At 37.2% G+C, this 13,624-nt stretch overlaps 1 protein-coding gene across 4 annotated transcripts in view; it reads left to right on the plus strand.

Moving 5' to 3' along the window:
• The window catches only part of Supt3h (SPT3 homolog, SAGA and STAGA complex component), a 344,588-nt gene that overhangs the window by 156,274 nt on the left and 174,690 nt on the right, over positions 1-13,624 (plus strand). For all 4 annotated transcript variants that reach the window (XM_055612450.1, XM_055612473.1, XM_055612464.1 and 1 more), the window contains exon 3: positions 12,019-12,103. In XM_055612450.1, the coding sequence (XP_055468425.1) occupies positions 12,019-12,103 (85 nt within the window). The remainder of the gene's footprint in view (positions 1-12,018; positions 12,104-13,624) is intronic.

Below are 13,624 nucleotides of genomic sequence, written 5' to 3' on the forward strand. Positions count from 1 at the left end.
ATTATATTATATTATATTATATTATATTATATTATATTATATTATATCATATCATATCATATCATATCATATCATATCATATCATATCATATTATATTATATTATTATATTATATCCTACTGTAATTTCATTGTTTTAAATTTATTTTCTTTGTATAGATCCTACAAAGGAAAGGACAGGTATATTTTGAGGTACCAGGCATCTTAGTTTGGTTTCTATTCCCATGATAAACACCAGGGCCATAGCTTCAGGAGAAAATGCTTTATGTCACCTTACAGCTTTGCAGTTTATCATAAAGGGAGATCAGGAAGAAACCTTGAGGCCGGGACTGAAGTAGAGCCCGTGGAAGGGCACGGCTTCGTTGCTTGCTCCCATAACTTGCTTAGTTTAGTTTTTTAATAGCATCTAGGACCGCCTGCCCAGAGGTAAACACCAACCCTTTCACATCAACCAAGAAAATTCACTGCAGGCTTGCCAACCGTTGTTGGGTATTTTCTCAACTGAGGTTCCCTCTTCCAAAATACTGTAGTTTGTGTCAGGTTGACAGAAAGTTGTCCAGTACAGATGCCTATATTTGTCCAGCTTGTTTAACTAAGAATACACTTTTTGTTTTCCACAGTTTTAAATTCTTGGGAAACGTACGAAAGAAGAGTAGTATTTCATGATCTATAATAGTTATTATACAGATTCCAGAAACTATTCACAGAGTAGAACTAGACCACGACTGCTTCTGCTCAGGCATTTCTGCATTGCTGCTTTGGCATGATGCTGGGCTGTAGATTTGCAACAAAGACTTGATGATCCTTTTCCAGAAAAGTGAGATAATAAATGGCCCCTGAATTGTAACAACAGCTTTTCTCCTCACCCATCAAAATGAATTTTAAATAATATAATAGTATATTTTAAAATTCATTTTAAAAGTATATAATTTAAAGCTTATTCTTCTAAAATTTCATATATTCTGTTGCCTTAATTCAGTTTGCTAATAGACCAACAGAAAACAAAAATTGGTATCTGTGATGATGACTATAAGTATACACTGGTGGTTGCTAGGTACCTGGTGCATTTGGCCCTCCAGATCCAAGGGTTTAGCATCTGACGATTCATCTCCAGACTCTGGTCATCAGTTCCTAAACAATACTGTGTAATAACCCCTTATGCAGCATTCATATTGTAGGAGCTTATCTCACAAAAGGTTGTATCCAGGCTATGTGCAAAGGCTGTATACTTTTACATGATTTATTTTAATTGTCCTCACATCTTTGTTTCTATGTGGAATCTGTAACTAGTACTCTTTAGGTACCAAGAGAAAGTAATATGCTTTTACTAGTATTTTCAGTATACTTAGATGCCCTCATATGTTCATGGTAATTTGTTAAATACAGATGAAGCTCTCAATGGTACAGCTTAATAGATGATTTTTAATGATAGTTTGTGTAGACTTTTATAAAATGTTATTTATATATACACCAAAATGTGAAATTCTGGTCTATAATCTAAAGTGAAACCAAAAGATCATTTAATGTATGTTCTATGTTTATTCTCAATAGAACCATAACATATAATTATATCTTAACATCTTTCTCATGTCATCACTTTTTTATGCATGTTCTGGAGAATAAATTGAAACTGCATTTTTTCTGGGTACACTAAATTCCATTTTGACTTGAGGAATATTGTTGAGACTAGAGATAAATGTTTTCTTTATTTTCTCTGAACAAAAGTGACTGATCATTGTCTAGTTTACATATTCTGTAAAGACAGTTGTCTTGAATGCTTCATGATTTAAATGGAATCCATTTCTGAATAAGCAAATGGAATATATTATGTAGTACAACTGGAATATATTATGTATTTTCCTTTTGGCAGTCACAGATATTTGCAATTAATTTTCAAAATTCTTTATTGATTCTACAATGACTTTGCAGAGTTTTCCTTGTTTATATCTTCATTTGCACACTCTTGTATTGTACTGGACTAATATTTTGGCGTCTGTGAATATAACTATCGGGAAAAAAACTATGCATAGTAGTTTTATTAATTAAATAGTGATATAAATTATTATCTGTGTTTTTTTTTTTAGAATGCTACTTATAACAAGTATAATTAAGTTAGGATTTTGCCATAATTTTGCTTCACTTCTAAAAATATTGAGGGAAGAATGAATGTAGTCAGGAAAAACTTAACAATGCTCAGTTTTTTTTTTTTTCTTATGACTTTAGAAAAATTTTGTTTATTTTGAGAGAGGATAGACTGGTCTGGACTTGAACACAGAACCTACTGCTGCCTCCTGAGTGCTGGGATTAAAGGCATACACCACCATATCCGGTAAACACTTTAAACTTAACACTGTCAAGAAAATTCTGCATCTCTTAAGTATTAGGGACTTGAATGGGTTCACAGTTCAAAAGATGATATGTAATGCTGTGGCATGGGATAGGAATTTAAGCAGGATGTTCCATGACCTCTTACATGATGTCATTTTGGACAAGATGGCAAACTGGCTCAAAGACAGACCTGAAGCTAGTTCACTGGTAAACAGGCAACACAAGTGTTGGTTGTGGGATCGGTTGCCCATATTTGACTTGCTCACCATGCAGGTTAGAAGGCTGTTGTTGTTTATACCTGAGAACTTTTCTACTCAAATAAAAACTTAAGCCTTGATATATAAGCAAGTGAATACTAAACTACTGTGATTAACTAAGCATTGACAGTGGTGGTCTTGGGAAAGGCTTCCCAAGGCTTGTAGCTTTTACATTGAGGTCTTGTCATGTTACTTTTTGGGAAGATACAAGCAGGTGTCTGTTCCCTGACTACAGGTTAAGAAAATAGTTCACTGAGTCTAGGTTGCTGAACCCAAGAGCTTATAATGACTCCAAGGGAACTGTGTCAGTGACTGCTCAAGAGGGCTGCACTCTGGGGCTCTCTGCCCAGTGAACAAGCATGAGAGCCTCAAGGACTGTCTGCTAGGGCCTTGTTAATCTCTTCACTCTCTCAGGTCTCTGGGCCTTATAATATACCGCATCCCCCCTTCTCCCTCCAGGAAGGCCTGTTTCAGTTCTGAGGAAATGGCTTTACAAAAGACCTACATGCTAAAACGTGAGGAATGTTAAACCTGGAATGGAAACATGAGGTCTGGTGACTTCAACTAGGTCTTTTATTGTTTGCCCTGGGCAGGGATGGGAATAGGAGTTTGTTGTCAAGGGACATAAGGTTTTTGGGTACAAGAGAACAGTCTTAGAACTGAATTATATAGATGGGTGTACTACTCTGTAAGTTTACTTACAAATCATAAAATTGTATACTTTAAACAATCAAGTTTGCAAGCTATGTAAATAATATCTCAAGCTGGTTTTTAAAGATACCCTTTAGCAAACAAAACAAAACGTTTGAAGACATGCTTATTCATAGTTTTGAAAGTAGGGTTTTATATTTTCAGCTAAGCTGATGTTTGGAAATCACAAAAGAAACAGACTTCTACTTAAGTAGAGAGCATATCCCATAGAGGCAGAGGGCAAGTACAGTAATGGCAACTTAGAGAGCAATAGTTTTCCATGGCTCAGCACATGTAATAAGTGCCTGTTCATGCTAATCACACAATACATATTTTTGGCTTAAAGGAAAATAGACAGTGATAAGGATGTGGATGTATCAGCTTTGAATTTGAGAAATAAGGCATTAAGATGCCATCAAGATGTTTCTTCCAGGATGTATGTAAAGGTCTGTTGTACAAGACTTTAAATTTGTCTCTTGGTTAAAAAATCTCAATGAAAATGAAAGGGAAGGGATGAGATTGATTAGGTTTATGAAAGCGGGCTTCTCAAACACTGGGTCATAAAGACTGAGGTCATTCAGCACAGGAAATAAGAGGGGAGATCAGATTCATTGCTTCTTATCAGGAGCATATGTATGGGAAGTTTCTTAGAGCAGAAGATGCCAAGTCTCCTGTTGTGAGAAAATATGGAGGTCCTGCGTTGGTGTTCTAGAAGTTGACATTCGCTGTGGAAGAGTCTGTATGGGAAGACACACTGTTCATTATTCAGAGATGTGTTTGTTGAAAGGAATCCTTCCAGTTGACTTTGAGTGGGGGTGCATAATATCACATTAACTGAAAAATCAGACATTAGTTTATGAGTCAGAAAAATCAGTGTCCCAGTGTGTAAGAAAACCAGTGTCTGATATGATATAGACACACAAGAAATATTTTTTGAATGTGTAAAGGAATTCTTTAAATGCCCCATTGTTTGCTCTCACTACTATCATCGTCTCATTGTTTAAAACTGAAGAACTTGGTTTTGTATTTTTAGCATCTTGGCCTGGAGCATATTTGGAATCCTTTTGCCAAAGACCTTAAGTTATTTGGAGTCTTTTTCTCCAATCAGTGTTCCTGAATTGATGTTCACTGTTGTAGAATTAACATAGCTTAGAAAATAATGTAATTGTAAGTACATTGCTGATCATATTTCTTTCTTGGAGAACATTTCAGAGCATCTAATAGGGTAACATACATTTCAGTTGTAGACAGTAATGCTGGGATATTTCCAAATTTATTTAATTAAAGAATAAATTGTTTTCAAAAAAATCAAGGCAGCATTGCAAGAGTATTTCTCATTTGTGTACTCATATGATTAAGTAAAGGTCTGCTTTACTTACTTAAGAGAGTAAATGTTACTCTCTTCCTTTTCCCATAGCTAAGTACCAATTTTCATGACTCTCTCTGATCCTGGTTCATATATATTTTCATTTTTTACATAATATTTTGCTCATAATTTGCAGTCCTGAAGACTGAATTCGATAGGCACCTATTCTGTCAGCGAACTACACTACCAACCCTACAGATTGCTTAAACAATATTGAAAGCAGATTTTGTTGTAGTTACACAGCATCTATTTCCAGCATTATCAAAAGTTGAGGTTTTTTTTTTTTCTAAGTTCTAGTAACAACAATAATGTTTTAGCAGTACTAAATTTGGGGTGGAGGCCTAATAGACTAACAGTTTTCTTGAAGTTATTGCCTCTCTCTTCAAAAAGCCTAGTAAGATTTAGTTATTCAAAGTAATTGAAGCTGGGGTTCATTACTCACTTCAGGTTAATCTCTCTAATGTCTTACAGTTTTGCTTATTCAGTACTGCACTGCCCAGAAAGACTTTACATTCAGTCAAAGGTCTGTCTTTTGCATTTAGCTGGGTTCAGGACCATGAGATGGTTTTAAAACAGACTGTGTAGGTCAATATCAGCATCAGTGGTTCTAATTTGCTTTCTTCATCTTTCCTATTCCCCAGTAAAGTATCTTATAGGTTATGACACCATCTGACCCGTGACTTGTTAGAAATTTATATAATCAAGAGATAAAGCTAAAAATGTGAAGCAAGCCAGGAAAACATTTATTATGAGGAAGTCTTTTGTCTCAGATTTTGGTCTGATAGATTGGTTTATCCATTGCCTTGGATTTCACAAAGCTTTTGTTAATCAATTTTATTTCCTCCCAGGAGAAGTAGACAGATAAAAATGGTGACACTTAGAAACATTAGAACTGAAGAGTAAGGCTAACTGCCATATGTTTGTGACTAATTGCCTTGAACGACTGATCATGTCCAGACCTCTCCACCTGCCCCCTTGGATACGCAGAAGATGCAGAGTCAATCACATGACCTGATGCGTGTGCTTTCCATGTACTGTCCAGTGCCAGCTTAGTGGACTAGGTTGCATGCTAGGGCTGTAGTCTGTTCATTCACTCTCATTCCACTATAATTTTCAAGGAATTATAGTGGCACCCAGCCTAGAAAAGAGTAGTCAACCAAAGGTCTAGCAGGTAAAAAGGAAACTTTGGCAGGGGAGATAGAAAGTCCAAACCCTTCTTTAAAACAGTTTGTCACCCAGTTTCTACTACAGGGTAATCTTACCTAGCATAGGGAGATGTCCCAAAACACCAGAGCTCAGGAGGGAAATGACTCCCCAGATCACAGTAATTTGTTAACCACAGTAGCAGCATAACACAGTACATTATGTGCATCAGCAGTATCAGTAGCCATGGTAAATACTGAACTCAGCTCAGCACCTGAGGACACACATTGCCCCAGGGAAGCTTCTGGTGCTTGTCTTGTAGATTTTGTTGCCGACCACATTGAGGATAATCTACCTTGAGTGCCTCAGTCCCTGGCTCAGCCATCTGCCAGAGACTGTTACTGCACTGGCCTCCTCTGCTGCCATCTTAAGTGGTTCATCAACTCAGGCATGCTCAGGTTTCCCCTGTTTCACACCAGGGTGTGAAATTTGGGAACAAATATTTAAATTAGATGAGTGACCTGATAAGTGTCCTGAAAAAGAACAATCTAAAACCCTAGATGAGAGTCAATTTTTTCAGGGAGAAAGAGGTGACTCTTGGAAATGATTTCCACTCATCAGAAATGAATGAAATCTCCCCTCCATCCTCTGTTTATTTTCACGTTTCAGTTTGTGTTACCAATTTCTTTCAGTTTTTTCCCTTTTTTTTTATTACTTCATGACTATTGTTTAATTTACTATGTAAGATACTGAAATACCCAGATCGTGAGTCCCCAAACGACCAACAGACTTTGAGTCCGATATAAAACACAGGAGGTTCTTTTATTACAAACTCAAGCTGGGTAGCTGCCCATTATAAGAACAAAGGGGCAAGAGACCCCCAACTCCAGGGGAACAGGGTTTTTATGGGGACAAAACCCAAGCAGAGAAGTGCAAGTCTTGACGTTACAGGATTGGGTGAAAGTGTCTCTAGGGGAGCTGACCTTTAAAAAGATTGGTTTGTTTTTAGGCGCCAAAACTGCAAATGGTCAGGTCTGGCTACCTGGAGGACACCTGACCCCAGTACTGCCCTGTTATGTGCAGGTTACGTGACCCTAGTCACACCCTAAGGTTTATCTGAGCGGGGGACTGCTGCTGGACCCCTGCTCTGAAAGGACTGTGATCTGCTGATTTTGCCCCAGTCCCAGGAATTAACTAGTTAAGTTTTTTAACCTCTCAATACAGTTTTTTTTTTTTTCATATAGTTTTGCCTCACTCCTAAAGATGTCGTTTTAAGATTTAAGGACTGTAGTTCTTGTGAACTAAAATCTAAAATCTAAAACTGGAAAAGCATCTTTTAGTCTCCTAGGGTTTGAGAAACCTTGAAACCCCAAGTTACTTGCCAGTTTCAGCACTACAGAGTGATAGAGTCAGGACTAAACCAGGTCACCTGACTTTTGGAACATTTCTCTTTTATCAAAAACGAGCACCCCATCTATGCAGCTGGTGGCTGGGTTGCAGTGCAGTCAATAATTGGAAAATGGGCCCTGTGAACCTCAACAGGTTTTCTGGGCTCAGGGCAGGGCCTTTATGGGCACCTCATTTGGGTGCTTCCCCCTACCCCTGACTTGCAGCCGCATTCCAATGTCATACCAGCTAAGTCGGCCTGCTGACTGACAGATGCCATCCTCAGATCCCATACATGGGTGTGGTGATTGGTCTTGACTGTATTGAGGGTCAGTGAATGCACCTCTGGCACCATGATAGAAAGCATTTCAAGACTGTTCAGTATTATCTCTCTGACCTAGGCCATGTTATTTCTGAAGGAATCAGAAAGTGAAAAGACTACCAGAAATGAAAGAGGGGGAAAAGATTAGGCTAGGTGTAATTGGAGGAAGTGTGTCACTAGGAGCCTTTCCAGGGCTCATCATGCCTGAGTCCTCTTGTTACTATCTCTCTACTTCTTATCTGCCCTTAAATGAGCCACTCTGCTCTATCATGGCCTTCCTGCCTGTCTTTGCCCTTCCCCACCCCTCTCTTTTCCTCCCTGCCTTTTCACTGGCCCTCTGAACAGGGGTCTAGAAATGCTACAACTGTGACAAAATATTTGCTTCCTTTTCAGTTTCTGTCAAGTATGTCTGTTTAAAACACACACACGCCGCAGCCGCCGCCGCCGCCGCCGCCACCACCACCACCACCACCACCACCAACAACAACAACAGTGGATCCTTGATGGGGATTCTTTGAAATCTATGACTGTAGGCAGTTTGGTCGTATTAACAGTATTCTGCCATGTAGAAAAGATTTCCTTTCATCTTTATATATTTACTTTTTCTGGACCTCATCTTCCTTAATTTCAGCAGTTTTATATGGTTTCTAGTTAGTAAGTCTTTTGCCTATTTTATTAGTATTATTAGTATTACTTTTTTATTACATTACTTTTTATTATAGTCTTTCTGTTTCTATTGTAAGTGAACATGTTCTCCTATTTTTTCTCCAGCTTTTTAATTTCTAGTATCTAGAAACAGGCAAATTTAAAAAGATTTATTTTTATTTTATATTGATGGGTGTGTCTCGTGCATTTCTGATGCCCACAGAGGCCAGAGAGTACACGGGATCCATAGGAACTGTACCTACCAAGTATTGTGAGGTGCTGTGTGGGGGCAGGAACACAACTATGGCCACCTGAAGGAGCAGCCAGTACTCGAACCACTGAGCCTCTGCTCTAGCCCAGATGGAGCTGACTTGTACATGCTGATTTTGAGTTTTGCTCTGTTTGTTTTTTGCCTCTGGTTTCTGTTTTTGTTAGATACTTTATGTAATGTATGCTAGATCATTTGATCCATAAGCAAAGATGATGTTTCTTCTCTTGTTTATTGGATATTTGATTTCTTCCAGTTGCTTTGGCTAAAACTTTCAGCAGTTGTTTGAATAGAAGTGGCAGAAGAGTCTTTCAGAGGCCCTCTGTGGTAGACTCCTGTCCTGTTTCCTGTTTTCTCTTTCTTCGAATGTCCATCCCGTTTGTCTTTCTGAGTGAGGATTGATCATCTATCCAGGGACTTCCTTCTTGTTTAGCTTCTTTAGGTATAGAGATTTTAGTATGTTTATCCTATATTATAGATCTAGTATCCACTTATAAGTGAGTATATACCGTGTGTGTCTTTCTGCCTCTGGGATACCTCACTCAGGATGATCTTTTCTAGATCCCACCATTTGCCTGAAAATTTCATGATTTCCTTGTTTCTGATTGTCGAGTAGTATTCCACTGTGTAAATTTACCATGATTTCTGTATCCATTCCTCAACTGAGGGACATCTGGGTTGTTTCCAGATTCTGGCTATTACGAATAAATCTGCTACAAACATGGTTGAGCAAATGTCCTTGTTGTGTACTTGAGCATATTTTGGATATATGCCTAGGAGTGGTATAGGTGTATCTTGAGGAAGTGCTATTCCTAATTGTCTGAGAAAGTGCCAGATTGATTTCCAAAGTGGTTGTACAAGTTTGCATTCCCACCAGCAATGGAGGAGGGTTCCTCTTTCTCCATATCCTCTCCAGCATGTGTCACTTCAGTTTTTGATCTTAGCCATTCTGATAGGTGTAAAGTGAAATCTCAGGGTCGTTTTGATTTGCATCTCCCTGATGGCTAAGGCTGTTGAGCATTTCTTTAAGTGTTTCTCTGCCATTCTATATTCTTCTACAGAGAATTCTCTGTTTAGCTCTGTACCCTGTTTTTAAATTGGATTACTTGGTTTGTTGCTTTTTAACTTCTTGAGTTCTTTATATATTCTGGATATTAGACCCCTGACAGATATAGGGTTGCTGAAGATCCTTGGGGTACAAAGTGAATAAACTGTAATTACTTTAAAAAAATAAATATTTAATTAAAAAAATAAGTGACAGAAGAGACCATCCATGTTATCTTTTTCACTATTGAATGTTTTCTATGGGGTCTCTCATGTCAGTCTCTCATATTAAGGAGGTTCCCAACAAGCAGGTTTTGTTTGTTTGTTTGTTTGTTTTTGTTTATTTTAATGCTACTATCATGTTTCTCATATAAGAATTTTTCTTTGGGCTTTTTAAAATAGGATCAACCAACTTGGGAGTTTTTTTTGTTACTGTGTTTGTTTTATGTCTATTTATGTTGTCACTGAGCTGTACTATGTAGCCTAGGCTGCCCTTACACTTGTATTTGCATCATAGTCTTGTTCTGGGATTATAGGTGTGTCATAAGCATGAATCACGTATTTAATACTTAATTATTATTTAATTATTCTGCCTTGGGTAGGTCTCATTTTGTGGTTGGCTGTCCTGCTCTCTCATTCAGGATGATTTATTCTAGTATATGTAGAGGTCCTTGATATGTTATGCATGGGAATAGGTGAAAATAGGTGTAAGTCTGTGATTAAACTTATTCTTGGAGGGATTTCTACTTGGTACCTGAGAATAGTATAAATACAAATCACTTTAAATCAATTTATAGCTTTATTCATTATCTTTTCTGTCTGTATAGAGAGAGCAAATGTTCTACCATTATGATATTTAATTTTTTATTAAAATTTTTTGGCATAATAGCATTCTTTTCTCTTTTTATTTTATGTGTATGTGTCTTGTTGTTGTTGTTATTTTTATTGTTTTATTTGAGACAAGTTCTCTGTGTATAACTCAGACTGACTTTGACCTCAGTCTGTAGCCCATGCTGTCCTTGAGTGATCCTTCTACCTCTGCCTTTTGAGTGCTGGGATTACAGCCTTGCACAGTTTACAGCAGACATTCTTAGGGAAGAGTCTTTTCTTTCTTTTTTTTAAGCCTTGGTAGGTAAAGGACATTTTAAGAATGCAGTTTCCTCAGCCTCATACTGCAAGTATCAGGATCACTGGGACTGGTTTCTCACCTATGTAATAGTTCTTCAAATGTAGTTCCTGCCTTTATAGGGTCTGTACATTCTTCTCCTGTACCTTGAAATAAATCTGTGCTGGTTCATTCCAGATTGTAAGTTGCTGTGAGTTAAGTATATGCCTTTAATACTGACATAAGGGCCACATTGTTCTCTGCTCAAGTGGGAGTTGGTCTTTTCATTGTGTTTGAATTGTTTAGCCTTCTCTTCTGTTAACACAGGCTTTAAGTAAGATTTCAGTGAAGTTTTGGGTGTTCTTTAAGAGAAAAAGAGTCTCTGCATATCTAGTACAGATACTGTAAATGAAAATTGTAAACCATTCTTTATATTCTGCTTGTATGTAGCTGGAGATCATAAGTGGTACCATTTTCATATTTAAACAATTTTCTGTTATTGTTTTACATATTTTATGTGACTCTTGCTTATTATTTTTAACAATATCTAAAATGTTTGATTTTACCAAAAAGGCTTTGGAGCCAGATGCTGGAGTGAAAGCCTGCTAGCCCAGAGAGGCAGAGAAAGCTGGCCTTTCTCCTCAAACTGAAGTATCCCTCCCTTCTACTTCATATGTGTCTCTCTATCTGTCCTCCTGACTGCCTCATACTCTATATTTTTTTTTCCTGTGTTCACTGACTGTCAACTGGTTGCTTGCTCCACCTCTTGACCTTTGGTTAACTTTATTTAATCCTGTTTACAATAAACAGAAAGCTCTTGGATTAAAGGTCTCTGCTAGGGCTGAGCCACACCACAATTTGAAACAGGTTTTCCCAACAAATAACCCAATCTTGGGGTCCACAGTGATCAAATATCCTCTAACAATTGCTCTGCTCTTGTATTGACAGTATAGAGTTGTTACATGGCACTGTGATGCTTCTGTTGTCACATGGTTGGAGATATTTTCCATTTTCAAAAATATTTTCATTTCTTTTTTAATTGAGTATATGCATGTGTATCTGTTTGTGGGTATCAACCCAAGGGTGCACGAGCCTTCAGAAGCTGGAGGTGTTGTATTCCCTTGGAACTGGAGTAATGGGTGGTTGTGAGCTGCCCACTGTGGGTTTTGAGAAGTGAACTTGTACTTTATATTTGGACAGAGTAAATTCACCTTTAAAAAATACTCTGTAAACCAAGAAGGAATGCAGAAAATTGTATACTTTCTTTGGAAGTTATACTTTATAAAGAAGACATTTATTTCTTTAGTTTAGAAGTGTGCATTATTGAATTGTTTGAGAGAACAATTGATTGTGCCTCTATACAGCTGATTCTTATAATGAGAAGTATATAACAATTGTTTGCTTTACCTGTTTTGCAGTGTTAATAATAGCGTCTTTTAATTTCTCATTATTTTTTTTTTTGCAGGTTTTCTTTAGGTGATGCTAGGAGGCCTCTCCATGAAACAGCAGTTTTGGTAGAAGATGTGGTTCATACACAACTAATTAACTTGGTAAGGTCACATATAACCCTATTTGATATCTCCTTTTCATTCTGTTTTTATTGTTGTTCCAACCAAACACATTTTAAAAAGAGATTTTATTTACAGCTATATTTTTTGGCTCTGTTGAAATATGATATAGTAATACCAGTTTAAGTGCACAAGCTGCTGTATCTTAACAGTGGGAAATAGTCATAGCAACAATAGTTTTAGAGATCACTGATGTGCTTCTTTTTCAGCAAATGTTTCTTAGATCACTTTAAAGTCTGTGTCTTCTATAACCACAGTAGTTATGAACACCTGTAAAAAACCTTGCACAATAACTTTACAGCCTTGTTAGACTTCCATCATCTTTGCCACTAACCTATATTTCTTTTCAGAGACCCAATCAAGAATACCACACTGGTTGTTAGATTAGTTGCTATGTCATGTTTGTCTCCTTCTTTCTCTGCTAAGCCCAATGGAAGGGGAAATTGTTTGCTTATTTTTAATGTAAATATTTCTCATCTTATCTAGAAATTTTATTAGTATGCTTATTTAAATCACATGCGTTTATAACTTAGAATTGCATCTTTAGAGTACTGACTTGTTCTTTATAAGAACCAGGGGTCTGTATAGTTGTTCAAGATTGCTGATGCTTTTTAGGAGTATTTCAACTTCTCTTTTTTGTTTCAGGTTTACATATTTCTTGTTATAGTACTTCCTAAGTATTTATTGTTTTTCATTGACTTTATTGTGGCTTATCTTTTGTAATTGTATAGTGAAAACAATAAGCCTGTAAATTGAAGATGTAGAGCAAACTCCAAATAAGATAAACCAAAGAAATATAGGTTTAAACTACTGAATGGTCATAGCATAAATCCTCAAAGCCAGTAGGCTTTCTTAACTAATGGGGAAGTATAATTTAAAGACATGAGAATTCTCATCAAAAAATGCAGAAACAAGAATGAAAGGACTCTACATATCTGAAGTGTTATAGATTTCTGAGTTGGCAGTTATTTTTTTTCCTCCATTTTCTTATGGCTGTCTTCAGTTGTCTCTATACTTTTTTTTAAAATCAGGATTCAAGTTATATATTAGGTAGTGCTATTGTTATCATATGTCTTATACTCACTGTACACTTTCATATATCTCAGCACATATAACTCTCTTTGTCTCTCTCTCTCTCTCTCGTGTGTGTGTGTGTGTGTGTGTGTGTGTGTGTGTCGTGTAAACCAGAGGTCAGCATCAGGCATCTTCCTCAATTGCTGTCCAACTTATATCTTGAGATAGGGTCTCTGAAACTGCAGCTTGCTAATTTAACTAGAGTGATTGGCCAGTGAGGCCTAAGCATACCCTCCTGGCGTGGCTTCCTAAGTGCTAGGACTGTAGGTATGTACCACTGTGCACAGCTATTTTGTTTTGGACATGTGTGCTAGCAAGTGAACTCTGGCCATCGTTATTACCCATTTCGGCAGCTGTTCAGGTTTTGTTGTTTAATTTTCTCATACCTCCAACAACCTAAATTCCTCTGAAGCACAGATTCAGTTTTGC

The sequence above is a fragment of the Psammomys obesus genome, unplaced genomic scaffold (genome assembly GCF_907164565.1).
Source record: "Psammomys obesus unplaced genomic scaffold, mPsaObe1.curated_primary_1811, whole genome shotgun sequence".
NCBI lineage: Eukaryota > Metazoa > Chordata > Mammalia > Rodentia > Muridae > Psammomys > Psammomys obesus.